The sequence below is a fragment of the Staurois parvus genome, unplaced genomic scaffold (assembly GCF_062004578.1).
Source record: "Staurois parvus isolate SC_StPar_1 unplaced genomic scaffold, SC_StPar_1.0 ptg001295l, whole genome shotgun sequence".
Classification (NCBI taxonomy): domain Eukaryota; kingdom Metazoa; phylum Chordata; class Amphibia; order Anura; family Ranidae; genus Staurois; species Staurois parvus.
This window is the reverse complement of record NW_028319091.1, coordinates 24,634-47,330: the sequence shown is the minus strand read 5'-3', so window position 1 is coordinate 47,330 and position 22,697 is coordinate 24,634. Positions and strand designations below refer to the sequence as shown.

Here is a 22,697-nt window from a genome sequence, read left to right as displayed (position 1 = left end):
TCAAAAGTTTCAGGTGTTTTTTTTTGTTTAGCAAAAAATAAAACGCCCAGCGGCAAGTATACACCACCTAAAGAAAGCTCTATTTTGTGTGAAAAAAAATATAAAAATTTTATCTGGGTACAGTGTTGCATAACCGCGCAGTTGTCATTCACAGTGTGACAACACTGACCCTAGGTTCACATCTGTGCGGGTGGTGCCGCTGCGGACCCGCACAAAAATGCGGACCCGCAGGCGGGTGTATTAGTTCTAATGGCTCACCGCCCGCACTGGGAAACGCAACCGTACCGGGAACCTCGGCTGCGTTTTCCAAAGAAGTGCCGGGACTTCTTCCCTGAGTGTCCCGGGGCGCGGGAGTCCATTCAAATGAATGGGCTCTCGTGCCCGAGCAAAACGCGGCCCGCACGGCCACATAGGTGTGACCCCCGGGGGTTAAAGCTGAAAATTGGCCTGGGCAGGAAGGGGGGTGTAAGTGCCCGGTATTGAAGGGGTTAAAGGCCGGTTCCACCTTTCTGACAATTTCTGCCATTTTATAGGTTGGGGGAAAAAAAATGGTATCATTCTGCAGCCCCTTATCCCCAGTCCTCCCCTTCCCTCCCTACATCTGAATTGTGGGGTGCTTCGTCTCATAGGCCTCTTTTGATTTTTATATTCCACCTTTTTGTTAAAAAAAAAAAAAGATGGAATGTGCCTTTTTAATCTTGTATTCACGAGATATTGAGACTTCCTGTACAAAATGGGGCCTAGGATCCGCGTTCAGGGGGTCACAGGGTTCATTTTGAAGACCAACACAGAGGCATGTTGGCACCACAAGGTGTCTGAATGTTACAGCCGCTGTTACCTTTGTTAGCATATTAGGCCAGGTTATAGTGCGATGAATAATATTGTACGTTTTCCGATGTACGCTGTGTACAAAAAGGGCGCAGCCTCGCCGGGGCGAGAGAAAGGGGAAAACCCAAGAGGTAGACAAAGAAGGATCCTGATAGCTCTACATTACCACCTGCTGGCTGGATTTGGTAGTTACAAGTGATTATAAAAAATTTTAATTCTTTTTCCACCGAAATTTCTAGCTTGCCTCACAGATATAGCTGTAACCAATATTAATGTTTCAGGATGGTTTTAAACCCGAAAAAAACAAAAATTTAATGTGGTGGCTCCATTTTCCTTTTTTTTTTTTTTCTTTTTTTTTTTTTTTTCTTTTGGCTTATACCTTTTACTTTTTTAAAGTAGGCTCTGCATTCACTGTATCCGCTCTCCCCGGACCCCGCATTCACTGTATCCGCTCTCCCCGGACCCCGCATTCACTGTATCCGCTCTCCCCGGACCCCGCATTCACTGTATCCGCTCTCCCCGGACCCCGCATTCACTGTATCCGCTCTCCCCGGACCCCGCATTCACTGTCTCCGCTCTCCCCGGACCCCGCATTCACTGTCTCCGCTCTCCCCGGACCCCGCATTCACTGTCTCCGCTCTCCCCGGACCCCGCATTCACTGTCCCCGGACCCCGCATTCACTGTCTCCGCTGTCCCCGGGCCCCCCGCGTTCACTGTCTCCGCTGTCCCCGGGCCCCCCCCACATTACACAGAAAATGCAATTGCAAATATTTTAGTAAATCTAAACTGCTAAATCCCTTTTCTCACCAGCAGTATATAGCAGTCTTGTGACTCAGTGTCCAGCACAGCACTGGTTAATATTGGAGGAATTTTTCATTCTCACTGTCCTATGAGGCTACATGACCTCTGACACTCTGTCCAAACATTGCTGATTTGCTGTGCCGATCACCTACCAAAAAAAAAAAAAAAAAAAACCCTCTAACAAATGAAAGCCTAGTTAAAAAAAACAAAAACCAATGCAGCCACCACATTAGCAAATTGCAATGTAATAACTTTTGAGTTTATTCCCCTTTTTTAAAAAGTTGGTCCAACCAAAATTGTATTTGTATTTCCTTTTTGTTGTAAAATGAAATTTAGACCTTTTTTGTTCCTCGTCACCCATTGTAAATCTAGGTTCACAGTAATGCGGGATGTGGTATAGCGTTTAATCGCATGCCTTCCCGCAGCCGCAATAAAATCGCAACGCTGCTCCTACGTGTGGGGGTACCATGAATCCTGATGGCACCCCGCATGCGCTTGAACTGCATGGCACTATGCGGCTTACCTGCGACCATGTTTACTGGAACGGTGCAGGGACTTTCCTTGCTTCCTTCAGTGGGTGCAGCAATGGGCTGCTGTGCCCGAGGAAACGCAGCCGCAGGTAAACCACGTAGATGTAAACCAAGCCTAGGGGGGTAATCCTACTTGTTTTTTTATTTAAAAAAAAAAATTATTTATAATAAATATATACTTTTTCTTTTGTTTAATTTATGTATAATTTTTCTCATTTTATATATTTTTCTTTTTTTATATGCAAGTTTTCTCTTTGTATTTAATTTGTGTATAATTTTTCTTTTTTTATATTTAATTTATATATACTTTCTCTTTTTATATTTTATGTTTCTTTTATGTATAATGTATTTTTTAATTTTATTTTTTTTAATTTTTTTCCCCCTCGACAAAATGCGGACGTCAACAAAATTGTACAAATTTTAGATTAACTGTCGCACGATTTCAAAGCTGCATGTCGGCTCCGCTTGGCTGACATCTGTGCGACTTCATGAACAGATGTCCATGCAAGTTGCCCCTGAAATTGCAAAAAGTCCGAGTCTCACCGATTTTTGAACGGTTCCATTGCCAACCATAAGGTGCGACTTGTCATGTGATTTGAAACTCAAATCACATGACAAGTTGCACTGGCGTGAAACACTCGATCATATTCTTGCGTACATGTTGTGTATATTGCGGCAGGTGATCAGATTTAGAGAAACTGGACCCATAGAGTAGCTGCTGGAAGCCATTTTGGAGGTCTGAGAGTCACTGGCTGTACTGCAGTACATTTGTTATGCGACTTGTGTGTATTGTAAATGGATATCCTATTGGTGCTCATGATCAGGGGCGGACTGACAACTCGTGGGGCCCCCGGGCAATAGGGGATCATGGGGCCCCTGTGTCCTTGCCCAAACTCAAAAAAGCCTATGAAAAAGGTACCAGGGGCATCTCATGGGGCCCCCTTCTGACCCTGGGCCCTCGGTCAGTGCCCGAGTTTCCAAATGGTCAGTCCGCCCCTGGTCATGACATTGTTTTAAAACTAAATTCCTGGAATTCAGCCCCTTGCAGGCATACTAGAAGTTAAATCCAGCAAGGTGCATGTCACCTCATGGACTTGTCTAGGAGCTGTGGTAGGATAGTTATTGCTATACTTAAGTGCTCCGACGTTAAACCCTCTTGGTCTCCCCTACTTCGGCTGCAGAGTTACTTGCAGCTGCTGTACCCGCCCCTCCCTCCTCCATTATTACAGCGCTTTTTGTAATATGTGAACTCATCCACAAAATACAAAGGCTTCTGTGAATGGGCAGCAAAGGGGAAAGGTGGCCTGTGTGTGTGTGTGTGTGTGTGTGTGTGTGTGTGTATATATATATATATATAAATATATACAGTTTTTCTCTCCTCTCAGAGCCCCAAAGTGTAGAAATATCTTTCCTCCCAGAGCACCATAAAACTGTCAGGTGTAAATAAGAGAAGTCCAGGAGGTGGCATGCACCTCGTTGGACTCAACTCATAGTGTGCCTGCACATTTGTTATGTAACATGTAAAATTTGTAAATGGAAGTCTTATTGGTGATCATTACATTGTTATTAAAGCTGATCTCTAGGAATTCAGCCACTTGCAACCATACTAGGAGGTAAATCCAACAAGGTACATGTCCCCTCATGGACTTCTCTTTAATTTACATTTGATAGTTTTATGGAGCTGTGGGAGAATAGTTATTGCTATACTTCAGCACTCTTGACCCTGAACCCTTTGGTCTCAGTTTCAGAGTTGCATGCAGCTGCTGTGCCCACACCCTCCCTTTTCCTGCCCTATTGCAAAGCCTTGTGTAATATGTGAACTGATCCACAAAATACAAAGGCTTCTGTGAATGGGCAGAGGTGTGGGGGTGTGAACAAAGGGGGTGTGTGTGTGTGTGTGTGTGTACAAAGGGGGGGTGTGTACAAAGGGGTTGATTCACAAAAACTGGGGAGTGCACAATTTGTTGCAGCTGTGTAAGGTAGCCAATCGACTACAGGTGTGTGGGTTTTTTTTTTTTTTTTTTTGGTCAAACTTTTATTGAACAAGCTGCAAGCTGATTTGCTACCATGCACTGCTGCACCAGATTTTGCACTCTCCAGTTATAGTAAATGAACCCAATGTCTCTCCTCTCGGAGCCCCAAAGTTTAGCTATAGCTATCCTCCCAGAGCACCATAAAACTGTCAGGTGTAAATAAAGAGAAGTCCAGGGGGTGGCATGCACCTCGTTGGACTTGACTCATAGTGTGCCTGCACATCTTACAAAGTGATTGATTTTGTACATTAAATATGTGAAATTCAAAGAACGCATGTAGGACCTTCCAGAGACCGCCTGTTGTGTAAATATTTTGGGAATTCGGACAGCAGACTTGTCATATGTATACGAATATATTATCCGAGGACAAGAACCTCTTCAGTGCTGAATTCTGGGATGAACAGTTCCCCGCTCTTATATAGAATGTAACAAGTTGGGTATCCTGACTCTTCTGTGTGTCGTGTCATTTCCTTCATATGGCTCCCCATTCCCACCATCTTCTTCTTTCACTCACCTTTCTCCTACAATGTTCATCCCCCTGAGCCGCTCTGCTTCTCTCCTGCATGTCACCATCTGCATTCCTTCTAAATTCTCTGCTTGAACATTGTTTTGCGTCTTCTGCCCATTTTTATTTTTTTATTTTTTTTCCCCTTTTTGTTTTCTACTTTTCTTTTTGTTTTTTGCATGTATTTTTTGTAACAGAATTTTCTCTTGTGGCAGTTTTTTTTTACCTACAGCATACCCCAGATGGCCTGCATTGGTTTATTTTTATAAAAGCATCTTTTTGGCAGTTTGTCCCCCAATGCATGAGCCCCCCCCCCCCTTATTAACCATGCCTTTACATGCATGTGCTGACTTTTTTTTGGTTTGTCCATGTCCCACTCTTGCCACTCATCAGTTGCAGCCTTTCTCAACAATTTTTCCCCCAGAGGAACCCCCCAAAAAAAGATGTCGGGAACCCTTTAATAATCATCCGGGGTCAAACGGAAAATGCCGTTTGCAGTAGTGGGTCAGAACGCCACCCTTAGAGAAAACAAAGGTCTGTTTCACATGGGCTTCGGCTTGTACAAGAGCAGTGTGAACCGTGAGCTTTGTAGTACCATTCAGCTCCAGTTTTTGACCACAGATGCTAATGGTAGTGCTGATTGCCACTTTAAGCAAGCTGATAGCAGGCTTTCAAGAAGTGTTGAAGCCTGCTAGCAGCTTGTTTAACCACCTCCCACCATATAGTAATATGACGGGTGCAAGGTGGTTCTCTCGTTCTGGGAGGATGTCATATGACATCCTCCCATTCTCACTGCGCATGCGCGGCTCAGGGAGAGCGCGGCGATCGGCGGTGCGCTGTTTCCCTCGGACACAGAGGATCACCGATCACGGAAACAGCCGAAGATGTCGGCTCGGTCATGTGATTAGCTGTGTCCAATCACAGCTGATCACATGTAAACAGGGAAATGCCGGTTATCAGCATTTCTCTCCTCTCGAGCTGTCACGCTGACAGAGGAGAGCCGGTAATCGGCATTCCGCGGAGGGGACATGTGACCTGATCATCAGTGTAGCCCCAGCAGTGCCACATATCAGTGCCTACCAGTGCACATCAATGCCACATCAGTGCCCATCTAAGCTGCCTTTCAGTGCCCCTCAGTGATGCCTGTCAATGTTCATCAGTGCCACCTATCACTGCAGCCTCATTAGTGCAAATCAATGAAGGAGAAAAATCACTTATTTACAAAATTTTATAACAAAAACTAAAACATTTTTTTTCAAAATTTTCAGTGGTTTTTGGTTTGTTTAAGAAAAAATAAACCCCGAGGTGATTAAATACCACCAAAATAAAGCTCTGTGTCAAAAAAAAATGATAATTTCATACGGGTACAGTGTTTGACCGCGCAATTGTCATTCAAAGTGTGACAGTGCTGAAAGCTGGAAATTGGCCTGGGCAGGAAGGGGGTATAAGTGCCCGGCAGGCGAGGGGTTAAAGTGGCAATCAATACCATTAGCATCTGTGGTCAACATCAACAAGCTGAATGATACTTTAACCACTTCCAGGCCAATTCTTCCCTACATGTAAAAATAATTTTTTTTTTGGCTAGAAAATTACCCCCCCCCCAAAAAAATAAAAAAATTTATATATATATATATATATATATATATATATATATATATAATTATAATATAATTTCCCCCCCCCCCCCAAGCAGAGACCCAAGAGAATAAAATGATGGTTGTGGCAATTTTGTCATATGCTATTTGCACAGCAATTTTTGAAGCGCAATTAAGAGAAAACTTTAATGAATTGTAATACAAAAAACACTATAGAACCCAATTTTTTGGTAAAAGATGTTATCCCAAGTAAGGTGGATGCCGAACACATGACCGTGTGTTTGGGATCCATTTACTTGGCATAACATATGTTACCAAAAAATTGGGTTCTATAGTGTTTTTTTTTTTTTTTTTTTTTTTTGTATTAAAATTCATTAAAGGGGTTTTTTTTTTTTTTTTTTTTTTTAAATTGTGCTTGATAAATTGCTGTGCAAATACCATATCACATAAACAATTGCCACAACCGTCATTTTTATTCTCTTGGGTCTCTGGGAAAAAAAAATATAATAAAAATATTTTTAATTTATTACAAACCATTTAAACATCCCTTGTAATCGGCAAAAGGCATAACAGATCTCTTCCTTTTGTGGAGAGATCTGGGGGCTACCCGAGACCCCTCATCTCCTCTATGCTGGAAAGCATAAGATCAAAAAAAAATTCTTAGGCTTTCCAGCCAAACAAAAAGTCCATGTTTTACATCTGCCAGAGTTGGAGGTGAAGTCATGATATCACTTCCGACCTCCCAGGATCATAGAGGCAGCCGGGGACCATATGGTTCACAGCCAGTTCCATGGTAAACCGCCACCGCTGGATCGGCTCTCCAGCTCCCTGATTGTACGGAGAGGCGGCGGGTAGGAGGCACGACGTCCCTTACTGATGCCTGTAGAAGCAATCCAGTGGCTGAGCCGCCGCTAGAATGGCTTTTACATTGTAGGCAATCGCAAGCTGAAAAAAAAATGATCTGGATGATGCATGTAGCTGCAGCCAGGGGCGTATTTACCACAAGGCACTTGCCTAGGGCGGCATTTTTCAAGGGAGCAGCACCTCCCCCCAGAAGAAGGGATGAAAGAAAAGACAGACACGCGCACTGTGTGAACCAAGTGGGACCCGTGAGAGACTGCTTGATGGTGTATGTAAAGCCTGACTTTTGTTCCAAGCCTCTTCCGGGGGGGGGGGGGGGGGCAGGGGTGGTGTTGTCAATGTCAGGCTCTCCCTGTGGGATGGGGAAGGGGGGGTTGTGTTGGTCAGTGTCTGTGGGGTCAGACGATGTTTGTGTTGCCTAGGAGAAGCACAAAACCTAAATACACCAATGGCTGCAGCCACCATCCAGATATCTCCACTCAAACCCCTGGATGACATTTATGACGTCCACCCGTGCGGGGGGGGGGGGGGGAGAGAGTACTGCTCTTATACCTGCTGAAGACCTTGTGAAAAGATCGTTGGTGTCCTGCTGCCGGCTCTGCCAAGTGGGGATGGTCTTGGAACTATGGCGGCATCAAATAGGGGGGTCAGTGAGCTACAATGCAAGGAAACCCCCGGCAAACCTCTGAAGGAACTATGGGGTTCCATGGAACCTTTGTTGAGAATGACTGGTCCATTGTATACCACATCAGTATGTTGTGTTCATTTTTATCTTTTTCCACAAATGTCCGTGGTCTTGTTGCCCAACCATGTGCATTGTTCATTACACTTTCATTTGTGTAACCTCTTGTAGACCCAGCCTTGTGGCACCATGCCTGCCCATGCAAGGACTTCAACATACACTGGGCACCATGTTCTTGGCCTGGTGTTTTTTGTTTTGTTTTGTTTTTTTGCTGTTTTAAATGGACTCTGATTTTAAGTGCCGCAGTCTTCAGATGGCTCAGTCTTGTTTGGCTTGAAGGTCCTGTCCTGTCTGTTCTGATGTTCCTAAATTTTCTCCAATTTTTGCTTCCTTTTCTGCTTTTTCTTTTTCTATCCTCTTCTGTTCCTTTCGCTCCCGACTTCCCAGGTCGGTTTTTTGACGAGAATGAGTCCCCTGTAGATCCTCAACATGGTTCTAAAGTGGCAGATTATAACGGGGATGATGGGAACGTGGGTGAGTACGAGGCAGACAAGCAGGCAGAGCTGGCTTACAATGAGGAAGAGGATGGTGATGGGGGAGAAGAAGATGTACAAGGTGAGCGCGGCCGCTATCCGAATGTTCTCTAAGCTACCCCCCCCCCCCCCCCCCCAAGAGTGGCCATTACTGGGAGTCTTTTAAAATGTTGGTTTTTCGCTTGTCTTTAGCTTTCCAGTCTAACTCCATGTTTAATGTCCCTTTTTTTTTTTTTTTTTTTTTTTTTTTTTTTTAACCACCTCCCGTCCGGCCCATGTATATAAACGGCCGGACGGTGGCAGTGCAGGGTCAGGTGGCCGTTTATAAACAGCCTCCCCGCCCCCTGCTTGTGCACGCTCCCTGGGACGCACAGCACCACGATCCGGTGCCCGCTGTGTCCGAACACCGATCTCTGTACGGGACCTCTGTGTGAGGTACCTTATATTGTACACCCCTTGAGGGTTAGGCACTGATGGGAATGTTATTTTTTTATATATATATATATATATATCTCTCTGCATAAAAATTGATGGCGCTATATAAGTACCTGAAATAAATGCGATCACTGATTGGCCAATCGGTGATCACATGCAGAGTAGTAAGCAAAATGTCACTTCTGACGACATTGCTTACTACGTGTGAAATCTGTGAATGATCACCGAGATCACATGGTACAGGGCTATTCACAACAGCCTTGTACCATGTGACAAGCTGTGACCAATCACAGCTCTCACATTATTTCTCAATGGCTGATGAACTGAACTGTAAAAAAAAAAAAAAAAAAAATTAGAAAAATTATTTTTAACTATAAACTAATATTTTTTTTTTTTTTTTTAACTAAAAAGAACTGAATAAGTTTTGGCCAAGATTTATGAAGAAAGATGATTATTTGCAAAAATTTTATAAGAAAAACACTTTTTTTCTAAATCTTTGGATTTTCATCTATATAGCAAAAAAATAAAAATCCCAGTGGTGAATGCCACCAAAATAAAGTTTTCTGCCTCAAAAAATTTTTTAAATTCATATGGGTACAGTGTTGCATGACCGCGCAATTGTCATTCAAAGTGTGACAGCGCTAAAAGCTGACAATTGGCCTGGACAGGAAGGGGGTGAATGTGCCCAGTAGGTGAGGGGTTGAAGGTACATTAAACATGGCGTTGGGCTTTAATGACTCAGACTGAAGCTATTTATTATCACGGCAGCCGGGAAACTAGCATTTCTAGAAGCTCATCAATGCTACTGCTGCATTTCTCCCTCGATCGCGTACTGTATACAGTCAGGTCCATAAATATTGGGACATGGACACAATTCTAACATTTTTGGCTCTATACACCACCACAATGGATTTGAAATGAAACGAACAAGATGTGCTTTAACTGCAGACTGTCGGCTTTAATTTGAGGGTATTTACATCCAAATCAGGTGAACGGTGTAGGAATTACAACAGTTTGCATATGTGCCTCCCACTTGTTAAGGGACCAAAAGTAATGGGACAGAATAATAATCATAAATCAAACTATCACTTTTTAATACTTGGTTGCAAATCCTTTGCAGTCATTACAGCCTGAAGTGTGGAACGCATAGACATCACCAGACGCTGGGTTTCATCCCTGGTGATGCTCTGCCAGGCCTCTACTGCAAATGTCTTCAGTTCCTGCTTGTTCTTGGGGCATTTTCCCTTCAGTTTTGTCTTCAGCAAGTGAAATGCTCAATCGGATTCAGGTCAGGTGATGGACTTGGCCATTGCAGAACATTCCACTTCTTTGGTTGCTTTTGCAGTCTGCTTTGGGTCATTGTCCATCTGCACTGTGAAGCGTCCAATGAGTTGTGAAGCATTTGGCTGAATATGAGCCGATAATATTCCCGAAACACTTCACAATTCATCCGGCTGCTTCTGTCAGCCGTCACATCATCAATACATACAAGAGAAGCAGTTCCATTGGCAGCCATACATGCCCACGCCATGACACTACCACCACCATGATCACTGATGAGGTGGTATGCTGAGGACCATGAGCAGTTCCTTCTCCATACTCTTCTCTTCCCATCACTCTGGTACAAGTTGATGTCGGTCTCATCTGTCCATAGGATGTTGTTCCAGAACTGTGAAGGCTTTTTTACATGTCGTTTGGCAAACTCTAATCTGGCCTTCCTGTTTTTGAGGCTCACCAATGGTTTCCATCTTGTGGTGAACCCTCTGTATTCACTCTGGTGAAGTCTTCTCTTGATTGGTGACTTTGACACACATACACCTACCTCCTGGAGAGTGTTCTTGATCTGGCCAACTGTTGTGAAGGGTGTTTTCTTCACCAGGGAAAGAATTCTTCGGTCATCCACCACAGTTGTTTTCTGTGGTCTTCCGGGTCTTTTGGTGTTGCTGAGCTCACCGGTGCGTTCCTTCTTTTTAAGAATGTTCCAAACAGTTGTTTTGGCCACGCCTAATGTTTTTGCTATCTCTCTGATGGGTTTGTTTTGTTTTTTCAGCCTAATGATGGCTTCACTGATAGTGACAGCTCTTTGGATCTCATCTTGAGAGTTGACAGCAACAGATTCCAAATGCAAATAGCACACTTGAAATGAACTCTGGACCTTTTATCTGCTCATTGTAATTGGGATAATGAGGGAATAACACACACCTGGCCATGGAACAGCTGAGAAGCCAATTGTCCCATTACTTTTGGTCCCTTAACAAGTGGGAGGCACATATGCAAACTGTTGTAATTCCTACACCATTCACCTGATTTGGATGTAAATACCCTCAAATTAAAGCTGACAGTCTGCAGTTAAAGCAGATCTTGTTCGTTTCATTTCAAATCCATTGTGGTGGTGTATAGAGCCAAAAATGTTAGAATTGTGTTGATGTCCCAATATTTATGGACCTGACTGTATTCTATCCATACATTTGCATGCTTCTGCAGTACCTTTTTTAAAAGTGGAATGGATAGTATTCCACTCTGCTTAGTATGTCATTCCTGTGCATGTTATATTATTCAACACATTTCAGGCTTCTTGTTGGCGATACAGAACGTTTCTGCATGTTCCAGTATAAAATGTTTCACTTGCTGCTTTCATAAGAGCAATGTGGGTTAATGGTGCCTTTTTTAGTATCTTTTTTTTTTTTTTATACTGTTATTTTTACAATTTTGTTTAAATTATTTTTTGTGTTGTGGCTTTTTTTTTTTTTTTTTTTTTTTAAATAAATCTTGTGCTTTTATTTTCTTTTTGTATTGTAATCCTAGGCCATAGGCCTCCTGCACATGGGAGCTCTGGCCCATCGGCATCAAATCCTTGCCCAGGTCCATCATTCAGCCCCACTTCCAGCAGTTTGCAGCGATAAAAGCTGCAGCGAGCTGTACTTTTTTGTTTTTTTGTTTTGAGGTTTGTATGCATTCAGGGACATAGGTACCAAACGCAGAGATTCTGCATTCTGGGCCTACAGCCCTAAATCCGAGTACTGTTTGGTACAGCATCTAACCATTGCACATTACAGCTCGTCCAATATTTTGTCTGCTGGAAGAGGGTCTGGGCGCTGTACCCGTTCCTCCCCCTTGCATGTAAACTGTGATTTCTGCTGATTGGCAGCACCACCTATGTACTTATGTAGCCTTATGGAACAACCGGGGTCACTACATCAAGCCAGAAGCATTACAAAATGACATCACAATCCTTTCCATTCAATAAATAGTGTGAAATATTAAATGGTCAAAGTGTACAGTATCTCCCAGAAGTGAGTCCCCCCCCCCCTCACATTTTGTGTAAATATGATTCTCTCTTTCCATGTGACAACACTGAAGAAATTACACTTTGCTACAATGTGACATAGTCAGTGTTGGGACCAATCAGCCATTTTCCCTCCCTGGTGGCATGTGCCTCGTTCATATTACAAGGTCTCAGGTGTGAATGGGGAGCGGGTGTGTTACATTTGGTGTTATCACTCTCTCTGGTCACTGGAAGTTCAACATGGCACCTCATGGCAAAGAACTCTGAGGATCTGAAAAAAAAAAAAGAATTGTTGCTCTACATCAGTGTTTCTCAACTCCAGTCCTCATGGACCCCCAACAGGTCATGTTTTCAGGATTTCCATTATTTTGCACAGGTGATTTGATCAGTTTCACTGCCTTAGTAATTAGCACAGCTGTTTCATCTGAGGGAAATCCTGAAAACATGACCTGTTGGGGGTCCATGAGGACTGGAGTTGAGAAACACTGCTCTACATAAAGATGGCCGAGGCTGTGAGAAGATTGCCAAGACCCTGAAACTGAGCTGCAGCACGGTGGACAAGACCATACAGCGGTGTAACAGGACAGGTTCCACTCAGAACAGGCCTCGCCATGGTCCACCACAGAAGTTGAGTGCACGTGCTCAGCGTCACATCCAGAGGTTGCCTTTGGGAAATAGATGTACAAGTGCTGCCAGCATTGCTGCAGAGGGTGAAGGGGTCAGCCTGTCAGTGGGGCCAGCATTGCTGCAGAGGGTGAAGGGGTGGGGGGTCAGCCTGTCAGAGCTCAGGCCATACGCCGCACACTGCATCAAATTGGTCTGCATGGCTGTTGTCCCAGAAGGAAGCCTCTTCTAAAGATGATGACCAAGAAAGCCACAAACAGTTTGCTGAAGACAAGCAGATTAAGGACATGGATTACTGGAACCGTCTCCTGTGGTCTGATGACACCGACATCAACTGATTTGGTTCAGATGGTGTCAGGCGTGTGTGGCGGCAACCAGGTGAGGAGTACAAAGACAAGTGTGTCTTGCCTACAGTCAAGCATGGTGGTGGGAGTGTCATGGTCTGGGGCCCCATGGTGGTGGGAGTGTCATGGTCTGGGGCTGCATGAGTGCTGCCGGCACTGGGGGGGCTACAGTTCATTGAAGGAACCATGAATGTGTCTTGCCTACAGTCAAGCATGGTGAATGAAATATTTACAAAAATGTGAGGGGTGGACTCTTCTGTGAGATACTGTATATATGGCGAAACCTTTTCTTTCTTGTCTGTTGAGGGACACAAGAAGTTTTAAACCTTTGGAATATGCTGTCACCTACAGGAGAGTTGCAAACAAATAGGCCAACCCAGGATCACACCTCCCCATTATCGGCATGCTCCATTTTTTTTTTTTTTGCCAGTGTCTTGGGAGGACACCAACTCTGTCTCTTCAATCCAGACTCCTCCTCTACATCTCTGTGGGAGCTTTGTCTCTGCAGCTTTCCAGATGTGCGGCGATAGCTTGGATGTGACCCATAGCGTGCTTTCCAGAGGGCTTTCTGCTGAAAGTTTTTTGCTGAGAAAGTCCAGAACTTTTGGTATTGGCTCAGTCCTTGACTGATGAGGTTACCGCAGTCTAATGCCATTACTTCCAAATAATGGACCCCATTTTCAGCTCATAGTTGATTTAGTGTGCACCCCCACTGACACTAGAGGATCAGCCTGTTGCTTCTGCTAGGGCTGTTTCCAAGTCTTGGGTTGCCTAAAAAATTTCCCTTTTTTACACCGGCTTTTCCTACTGTCTCTGTTGGTATCGGAAACATCCTGACAAGCGGTTTGCTCCCCCTATACGCTTTATTAGCCTTGTATCCATTTAGTACAGAAATGTCCGCTTTAGCACAGTGCTTACTATTCTGGTAGAGCATGCGCCTTTCATTTAAAGCTGAATTCTAGGAATTCAGCCACTTTGTAAAAAGTAATCGCACACTACGGGTCAAGTCCAAGGAGCTGCATGACCCCTCATGGGCTAATCTCTATTATATACATCTGACAGTTTTATTATTGCACTCCCAGAAGACGCGCTAGAGCCAGACTGCTTCAGGTCTAAGCATATTCAACATTAGAGTCGGGGCAGCTGCTATGCCCACCCCTCCCCCTCCTCCTGCCCAATCAGAGAAGCCTTTTTTTTTTTTCTTTCTTTAAGCTAAAGAGAATAAGGCAGAGGTCTCCAAATTGTGGCTGGAGGGCCAGATGTGGCCCTTTGCTAGTCTTTATCTGGCTCTTGGGGCACTATTCCCCCCACTGACACCAATGATGGGGCACTATTCCTCCCACTGACACCAATGACGGGGCACTATTCCTCCCACTGACACCAATGACGGGGCACTATTCCTCCCACTGACACCAATGACGGGGCACTATTCCTCCCACTGACACCAATGACGGGGCACTATTCCTCCCACTGACACCAATGACGGGGCACTATTCCTCCCACTGACACCAATGACGGGGCACTATTCCTCCCACTGACACCAATGACGGGGCACTATTCCTCCCACTGACACCAATGACGGGGCACTATTCCTCCCACTGACACCAAGGACGGGGCACTATTCCTCCCACTGACACCAAGGACGGGGCACTATTCCTCCCACTGACACCAAGGACGGGGCACTATTCCTCCCACTGACACCAAGGACGGGGCACTATTCCTCCCACTGACACCAAGGACGGGGCACTATTCCTCCCACTGACACAAAGGATGGGGCACTATTCCTCCCACTGACACCAATGGCGGGGCACTATTCCTCCCACGGACACTATTCCTCCCACTGACACCAGTGATGGGGCACTATTCCTCCCACTGATACCAATGATGGGGCGCTATTCCTCCCACTGACACCAATGACGGGGCGCTATTCCTCCCACGGACACCAGTGGCGGGGCGCTATTCCTCCCACGGACACCAGTGGCGGGGCGCTATTCCTCCCACGGACACCAATGACGGGGCACTATTCCTCCCACTGACACCAATGACGGGGCACTATTCCTACCAATGACGGGGCACTATTCCTCCCACGGACACCAATGACGGGGCACTATTCCTCCCACGGACACCAATGACGGGGCACTATTCCTCCCACGGACACCAATGACGGGGCACTATTCCTCCCACGGACACCAATGACGGGGCACTATTCCTACCAATGACACCAATGACGGGGCACTATTCCTCCCACGGACACCAATGACGGGGCACTATTCCTACCAATGACACCAATGACGGGGCACTATTCCTTCCACGGACACCTAAAGTCTGAAGGACAGTTAACTGGCCCCTTGAAAAGTTTGGAGATCTCTGCTCTATTGGAAAAGTGATTTATGAAGACCATGGAATATAGCTTGTATTGACGGCTTATAATACTTTAGGTTTAATGACACTTTAACCTTTTTGTAAAAATGTAGACCGCTTGCAACTCATATGCTTTGGTATGTGAAGTGAGTTCCTAGGGCTACAAACAAGACCTTTTTTTTTGCTCCTTCTCACTGCTTGGCTTTTCACCTGCAACCTTCCTGTGTCTCCTCACTGATTAGTAGATCTCCATCCAGTTCTCCTTTGGGTGCTTCTGGATCAAGGAATTGTTGCCCCGATTCCTGATCCAGAATGGTGAACAGGTTGGAGTAAAACCCTGAGAACCATTCTCAAGCCCAAAAGGAGCATTTAACCCATTCAGGATCTCCAAGCTCTAAATGTCTTCAGGTACAAAAATTCCTTATGGAGTCTATCAAATCTGTCATCTCCTTTAGCCAGGGAGACTTTCTGATTTTCCGATTTGCCAAGGCACCCCTGAAGACACCTCAAGGCACCCCGGAGTGCCTGGACACACTGGTTGGGAAAGGCTGCTGTAGTCCATAGAAATACATGGGTCTCCATTTTTTTCCATCTGTAATTGATGCCCGTGTGAAAGGGGCCTCACGAGGTGAAACATTTATAACATTGTAATGCTAACCTGTAACGTATTATTTATTCTATTTTTTTTTTTCCCTTCCCCAGATGATGAAAATGACGGACAAGGGGACGCCGTGGAATATAGAAAAGACCATTTCGGTGAGACCCTGTAACTTGTGACCTGAACGGAAACGGATCAAACGTGCCAAGCGCCAGGGCTTTCTTGTACTGTAAGCGAAGGGCCTAAAGACCAATCACGGGTCTTCTATACACTGGTGCAGGGGGAGCTTCAGAACTACCAATCGGCTGCTTGCTTCCCCTTACGATTGACGGAGAGGCCCAATAACAGTGCTCCAAAACCGTGTGAAAGCACCAGGTTCCAGGCCACACGTGGCTGTAGAAGTTGAGCTTCCTGACTGACGGACTCCTAAATCCTTCCTTTTTTTTTTTCCCCCCCCCTTGGGTCTGTGAATATGAACCTTTTGCTGGAAATTTGGTTCAGTTTCTTCTCGATCTTCTCTTTATAACGTCCATAATCACGACGCCCCCGAAACCATCTGGACTTTCTGAACTGAAATGTGAATACTTTTCTTGTTTTTGAAACCATGCCACGCAGGCTCGGGATGCGAGGGCGCAGTATATGTGGCAGACGTGGCCAACTGGATCTAGACCACCTGCTGTAGACCCGACCGACCCATGTGATTTGTGACCCATTCTTTGGGATGGGTCCTAGTACGTTTTTGTTTTTTCCCCTCAAGCAGGGTCCGTTCTTCCTTGTGTAAGCAGTATGGCCAAGTACCGATTTCCTCTGCGGATATTTATATTATTTTGTATGTAATTTGTGTAAATAGACGCCGTAACCTCCATTTGTTTGTAAAGCAGAGATTGCGTCCGTTCCACGGCAGAGGTTAGCCATGAAGAACACATATCCGAGACATTGAGATCCCACTGCAGATGGATCCGAGGCTCGTGCCGCATCCGGTTTTTTTAAAGCACTCCCGTGGCATTTTGCTTCTCTCTCCTTGTGAGATGCGTGTACATACTGTATGTATATTTTCTGCTAGATGGGGGGGGGCGTTAGGTGTTTTTACCACAAGAGTCTGGTGATGCTTCTCTCGGAGGATGGGATTGGTTACAGCCATAGGTAGTCGCTCCAATGCATGAATAGCAATTGACTTAGACAACTAATTGTTCGATTTAAAAAGAGAGAAAATTGTCGATTGTGTGATTCTAATCTGCTTTTTCAGAGGTTTCTTATCCCAGCACACAGGAGCTATGCGCAGCTTACTTTGTTATATTATGCATTGATTTCTAGAAATTGAAGCCCCCCCTTTTTTTTTTTCTTTTATGGGGGGTGAAACCAGAAGACCAACTCTCTGTAATGTCCCTTTAAATACTTTAGCGCTTTTTTTTTTCTTTTATGTGGGGTGAAACCATAAGACTGTGTAATGTCCCTTTAAATATTTTGGTTTTTTTTTTTTTTTCCTTTTGTGGGGGGTGAAACCAGAAGACCAACTCTCTGTAATGTCCCTTTAAATACTTTGGATTTTTTTCTCTTTCTTTTATGGGGGGTGAAACCATAAGACTAACTCTCTAATGTCCCTTTTAAATACTTTGGACCAAACTATTTACTGCACTTACAGGTGCGATTGCTGGGTGCGCGGTTCTAACTGTGTATAGTGTCTGCTATACAGGGGGCGTGGCCAAGATGGCGGCTGGAGCAGACGTGTGAGGGGTGAGCCGTGCTGTCCAGGGTTGTGTATCTGCCCACCTATTTAGCTGCCGTTAAAAAATTATGACCCCCTTTGTAACGGAACCGGACCCCGACTGCACTAGGGTATTTCCGTTATACTCCCGCTTCCCTGTCTGAACACAGATCCACGGACATCACCGCTGACCATACAAGACTAGAGACCACCAGACTTGGAGGAAACCTGGAACTAGACCGCTTTATTTTAACAGACATAAGATATAAACATTCAAGGGGACAACCCACCTCCCTGCATAAGGACACAGGGCGGAGCAAACCAAATCTAGCAACAAGAGACATCAGCAGACACCCCCCACCAAGCCAATACACAAACACATACATCCCATAATAGCTTGCTCCCAAGCAAGACACAAAGAACAATGGGACAACCACATGGCAGTACACAATGAACACCCCCCCCCCCCCACACCCCACCTATAGAGGTCTACACAATATTAGGGCATTACACCCTGTACCCCTAACAGGCACAGGGTGACTTACACATAATAGGGATATGGGGAGCTGAGACAGGGGTCTCCCCAACCCTCCAAAGGGGGCTGTTTTCCATGGGATGCCCACCCAAAGTCACTCCCGTCACACTCTTCCTTCCTTCCTGCCTGTCTGCCATAACAAGGGGCAGACTGACCTCTGAAACATACAGTGTACGGCGCTGGGTCCCGGGTGAGAACTTTCCGCCCGACTCCCGCAACACAATAGTCGGGCAGGTTGGACACCCCCTGATATAAATGATAAAACTTTGTCCCGGCAGCGGGATGAGAACTTTCCATTCAACTGCCGGAACAAAATGGCATCAGGTTGGGTGCTGCTCAGTCATTCATGGAACCTTTGTGTTATATGGATGAAAACAAATCTTCCTCTGATTGGCTGAAGCAGAGAGGCGGGCGGATGATGTAAGGATCGCCACCTCTGCCAATCAACAGAAGCTTTGTATTCATAGAGTATAAAGCTCCCTGTGAATGGCTGAGCAGCACTCAGCCTGACGTGGTTTTGTTCCTGTCGTTGACTGGTAAGTTCTTGTCTCACGGCCAGAACAAAGGCGGCATACGGCTCGGGTGTGTCTGGAGGGAGGTGCAGGCATAGAAGACACGGCGGTAGATGGGGACAAGCTAGGCACATGCATGCATGGAGGGGCGCTGGGGAGGCCGTGCAATTCTAGAAGACACAGCGGTAGATGGGGACAAGCTAGGCGCATGCATGTATGGAGGGGCACTGGGGAGACCGTGTAATCATGGAAGACACGGCTGTAGATGGGGACAAGCTAGGCACATGCATGTATGGAGGGGCGCTGGGGAGGCCGTGCAATCCTAGAAGACACGGCGGTAGATGGGGACAAGCTAGGCACATGCATGTATGGAGGGGCACTGGGGAGGCCGATCAATCATAGAACCCACGGCGGTAGATGGGGACAAGCTAGGCACATGCATGTATGGAGGGGCGCTGGGGAGGCCGTGCAATCCTAGAAGACACGGCGGTAGATGGGGACAAGCTAGGCACATGCATGTATGGAGGGGCACTGGGGAGGCCGATCAATCATAGAACCCACGGCGGTAGATGGGGACAAGCTAGGCACATGCATGTATGGAGGGGCGCTGGGGAGGCCGTGCAATCCTAGAAGACACAGCGGTAGATGGGGACAAGCTAGGCACATGCATGTATGGAGGGGCACTGGGGAGGCCGTGCAATCCTAGAAGACACGGCGGTAGATGGGGACAAGCTAGGCGCATGCATGTATGGAGGGGCACTGGGGAGACCGTGTAATCATGGAAGACACGGCTGTAGATGGGGACAAGCTAGGCACATGCATGTATGGAGGGGCGCTGGGGAGGCCGTGTATTCATGGAAGACACGGCTGTAGATGGGGACAAGCTAGGCACATGCATGTATGGAGGGGCACTGGGGAGGCCGATCAATCATAGAACCCACGGCGGTAGATGGGGACAAGCTAGGCACATGCATGTATGGAGGGGCACTGGGGAGGCCGATCAATCATAGAACCCACGGCGGTAGATGGGGACAAGCTAGGCACATGCATGTATGGAGGGGCGCTGGGGAGGCCGTGCAATCCTAGAAGACACGGCGGTAGATGGGGACAAGCTAGGCACATGCATGTATGGAGGGGCACTGGGGAGGCCGATCAATCATAGAACCCACGGCGGTAGATGGGGACAAGCTAGGCACATGCATGTATGGAGGGGCACTGGGGAGGCCGATCAATCATAGAACCCACGGCGGTAGATGGGGACAAGCTAGGCACATGCATGTATGGAGGGGCGCTGGGGAGGCCGTGCAATCCTAGAAGACACGGCAGTAGATGGGGACAAGCTAGGCACATGCATGTATGGAGGGGCGCTGGGGAGGCCGTGCAATCCTAGAAGACACAGCGGTAGATGGGGACAAGCTAGGCACATGCATGTATGGAGGGGCACTGGGGAGGCCGTGCAATCCTAGAAGACACGGCGGTAGATGGGGACAAGCTAGGCACATGCATGTATGGAGGGGCGCTGGGGAGGCTGTACAGGCATAGAAGCCACGGTAGTAAACGGGGGGGGGGGGCGACAAGCTAAGAACATGCATGTATGGAGGGGCACTTGGGAGGCCGTGCAATCATAGAAGCCACGGCGGTAGATGGGGACATGCTAGGCACATGCATGTATGGAGGGGCGCTGGGGAGGCTGTGCAAGCAACGGGCAGCAGCAAAACAGGGACTCCTGACGGCTCCAAGCAAGCAACTGCTGTTTCTAGTGAGGTGCTGGGTTACTACCTCCTGCCTGCAACCTCCCCCTATCTCCCCACACAGCACACACCAGGATTGCCAACCCTCATGAAACTCAGACTTTTTTTTTTTTTTTATCCATGATGTCCATAACAGCCATGTATGGAGAGATGGAATACGGTTTTTACAAACAGTCTGTGAATTTACTGACTGTTGGCAATCCCGCCACATATAATGGAAGTTCAGTCCTCTTCTCTATAGATTTCATTCCAGCATGGCTTCCACATTGCAAAAGAAGACCCAACACACAAAAAAAATTAGTTGTGAATGAAAGAAGATTTTTCAAGGAAAATTGTTCCTCAGAAAGGTACATTATCTGTAAGAGAGATCGTTAACTTCTCATCCGGCCAACTTTTTTTTCTTTTCCTTTTTTTTTTTCTTCCTTTTTTTTTTTTTTTTTTTTTTTTAATCGGCTCTCATTATTAGTGTATTTTATACATTATTCACCTTCCAATGTGGCCCAGGAAGGACAAAAGGTTGGATATCCCGGCTGCATACACTGATACTAAACCTAAAAATTCGTTTTTTGGGTTTTTTTTTTTTTTTGCCTTACTGCATTGCTTGCATTAAGGTAAAAACATTTTTTTAAAGCGGAGCTCCACCTAAAAGGGGAAGTTCCGCTTTAAGGAATGGTCCCCCGCTCCCCAATAAGGATTGGCACCTTTTGGGGGGCAGGTACCCGATGGACAGGTACCCACTTCCGCTGCAATTGCCTAGGCGATTGGAAGTTGTCATTTTTTTTAATTTTCACCGGAACTCCGCTTTAAGTTCTCTGTCCTTCCATCTCCCCCCTCATCCCTTTTATGAAGGGGAAGAGATCAGCGCTGTGCACGGCTGCCTCTCTTCCTCCTCTCTCTTCCTCCTCTCTCTTCCTCCTCTCTCTTCCTCCTCTCTCTTCCTCCTCTCTCTTCCTCCTCTCTCTTCCTCCTCTCTCTTCCTCCTCTCTCTTCCTCCTCTCTCTTCCTCCTCTCTCTTCCTCCTCTCTCTTCCTCTCACAGAGACCTGACCAGCAACAGGAGCCATTGGCTCTTGCTGCTGTCAATCAAGTGGGGGGGGGGCGGCTACATCCCACTGTGTGTCTATGGAATGCGGCTCTGTACACACGTCTGGAGAGCGCATGCAGCATTTGTCCCCATAGCAAACGGCTTGCTATGGGGACACAGGAGGAGGAGGAGCCAGGATTGCTGGCCGGAGACCTGAGAAGGAGGATCGGGGCCACTCTGTGCAATACCACTGGATAGAACAGGTACGTATGACATTTTTGCAATTACATTTAATAAAAAAAAATTTGTCTTTAGTAACACTTTTGATACAGCGTACCTGTCAGTGCAGTAAATGGCCAGCTTGGCAGTAAATGGCCAGCTTGGCAGTAAATGGCCAGCTTGGCAGTAAATGGCCAGCTTGGCCCAAACAAACTATTTTTAAAAGGACATTAAACATGGAGCCAGGCTTCAATATCTGTTCCTTACAAGTTACATTGCTGCCCTGGAGCTGGTATGCAGCTCAGTTGTCGGAAAGAATGGCAGCTTCCGTCTAGCTTTTCACACAGGTGTTTTTTAGCAATTCCATTTTCTTTTATACTAGTAAGTGGTACCTCTTTATCTGCTGTTTTTGGTGTATGGCTTTTCCTGCTTTTTTTTTTTTATAAGCAACTTTCTTTACAAAAGTGACTGAAGAAAAATAAAATATCGATCCAAATACCTTTCCAAGTCAGGTTGGGATCCCCGAATGTTACGTCACAATCCTCGCCGATATCTGTCTAGGAAAACATTGATAATCACAACTAATCAGCTCTTGGAAGTCACGTTTTTATTGCTTCGGATTATTTAAACCTGAGAGCGGTTTTAATTGTATATTTTTGTTTTTTTGTTAACTTTGGAAATCTGATTAACGGTTTTAACTTTTTTTTTTTTGTGAGTGTGTGTGCCTGTGGGGCTGAGACGACATTGGTACTGCGCAGCCGTACCCCACAAATCTGAGCTAGTCCTGCAGTGTTGGGAGGAAAGGGGGTGGGGGGGAGGGGACACTGATGATCCTTAATAATAAATAAAGCTAAAAAATGGTAAATTCTGTGTGTGGATTATTCTGGAATGTACTTGTACTGTCCTAAAAGTGTTACTAAACCCCGGCCCCCGCG

At 46.0% G+C, this 22,697-nt stretch overlaps 1 protein-coding gene across 1 annotated transcript in view; it reads left to right on the top strand.

The window, feature by feature from the left end:
• Positions 1-22,258, top strand: part of LOC149437405 (protein GOLM2-like) — a gene marked incomplete at its 5' end in the record, with an annotated part of 41,066 nt that extends 18,808 nt beyond the window's left edge. Inside the window, 2 exons of the mRNA XM_089660951.1 lie at positions 8,284-8,451; positions 16,122-22,258. Coding sequence (XP_089517077.1) covers positions 8,284-8,451; positions 16,122-16,189 — 236 coding nt within the window. The remainder of the gene's footprint in view (positions 1-8,283; positions 8,452-16,121) is intronic.
• Positions 22,259-22,697: the final 439 nt, after the last annotated feature.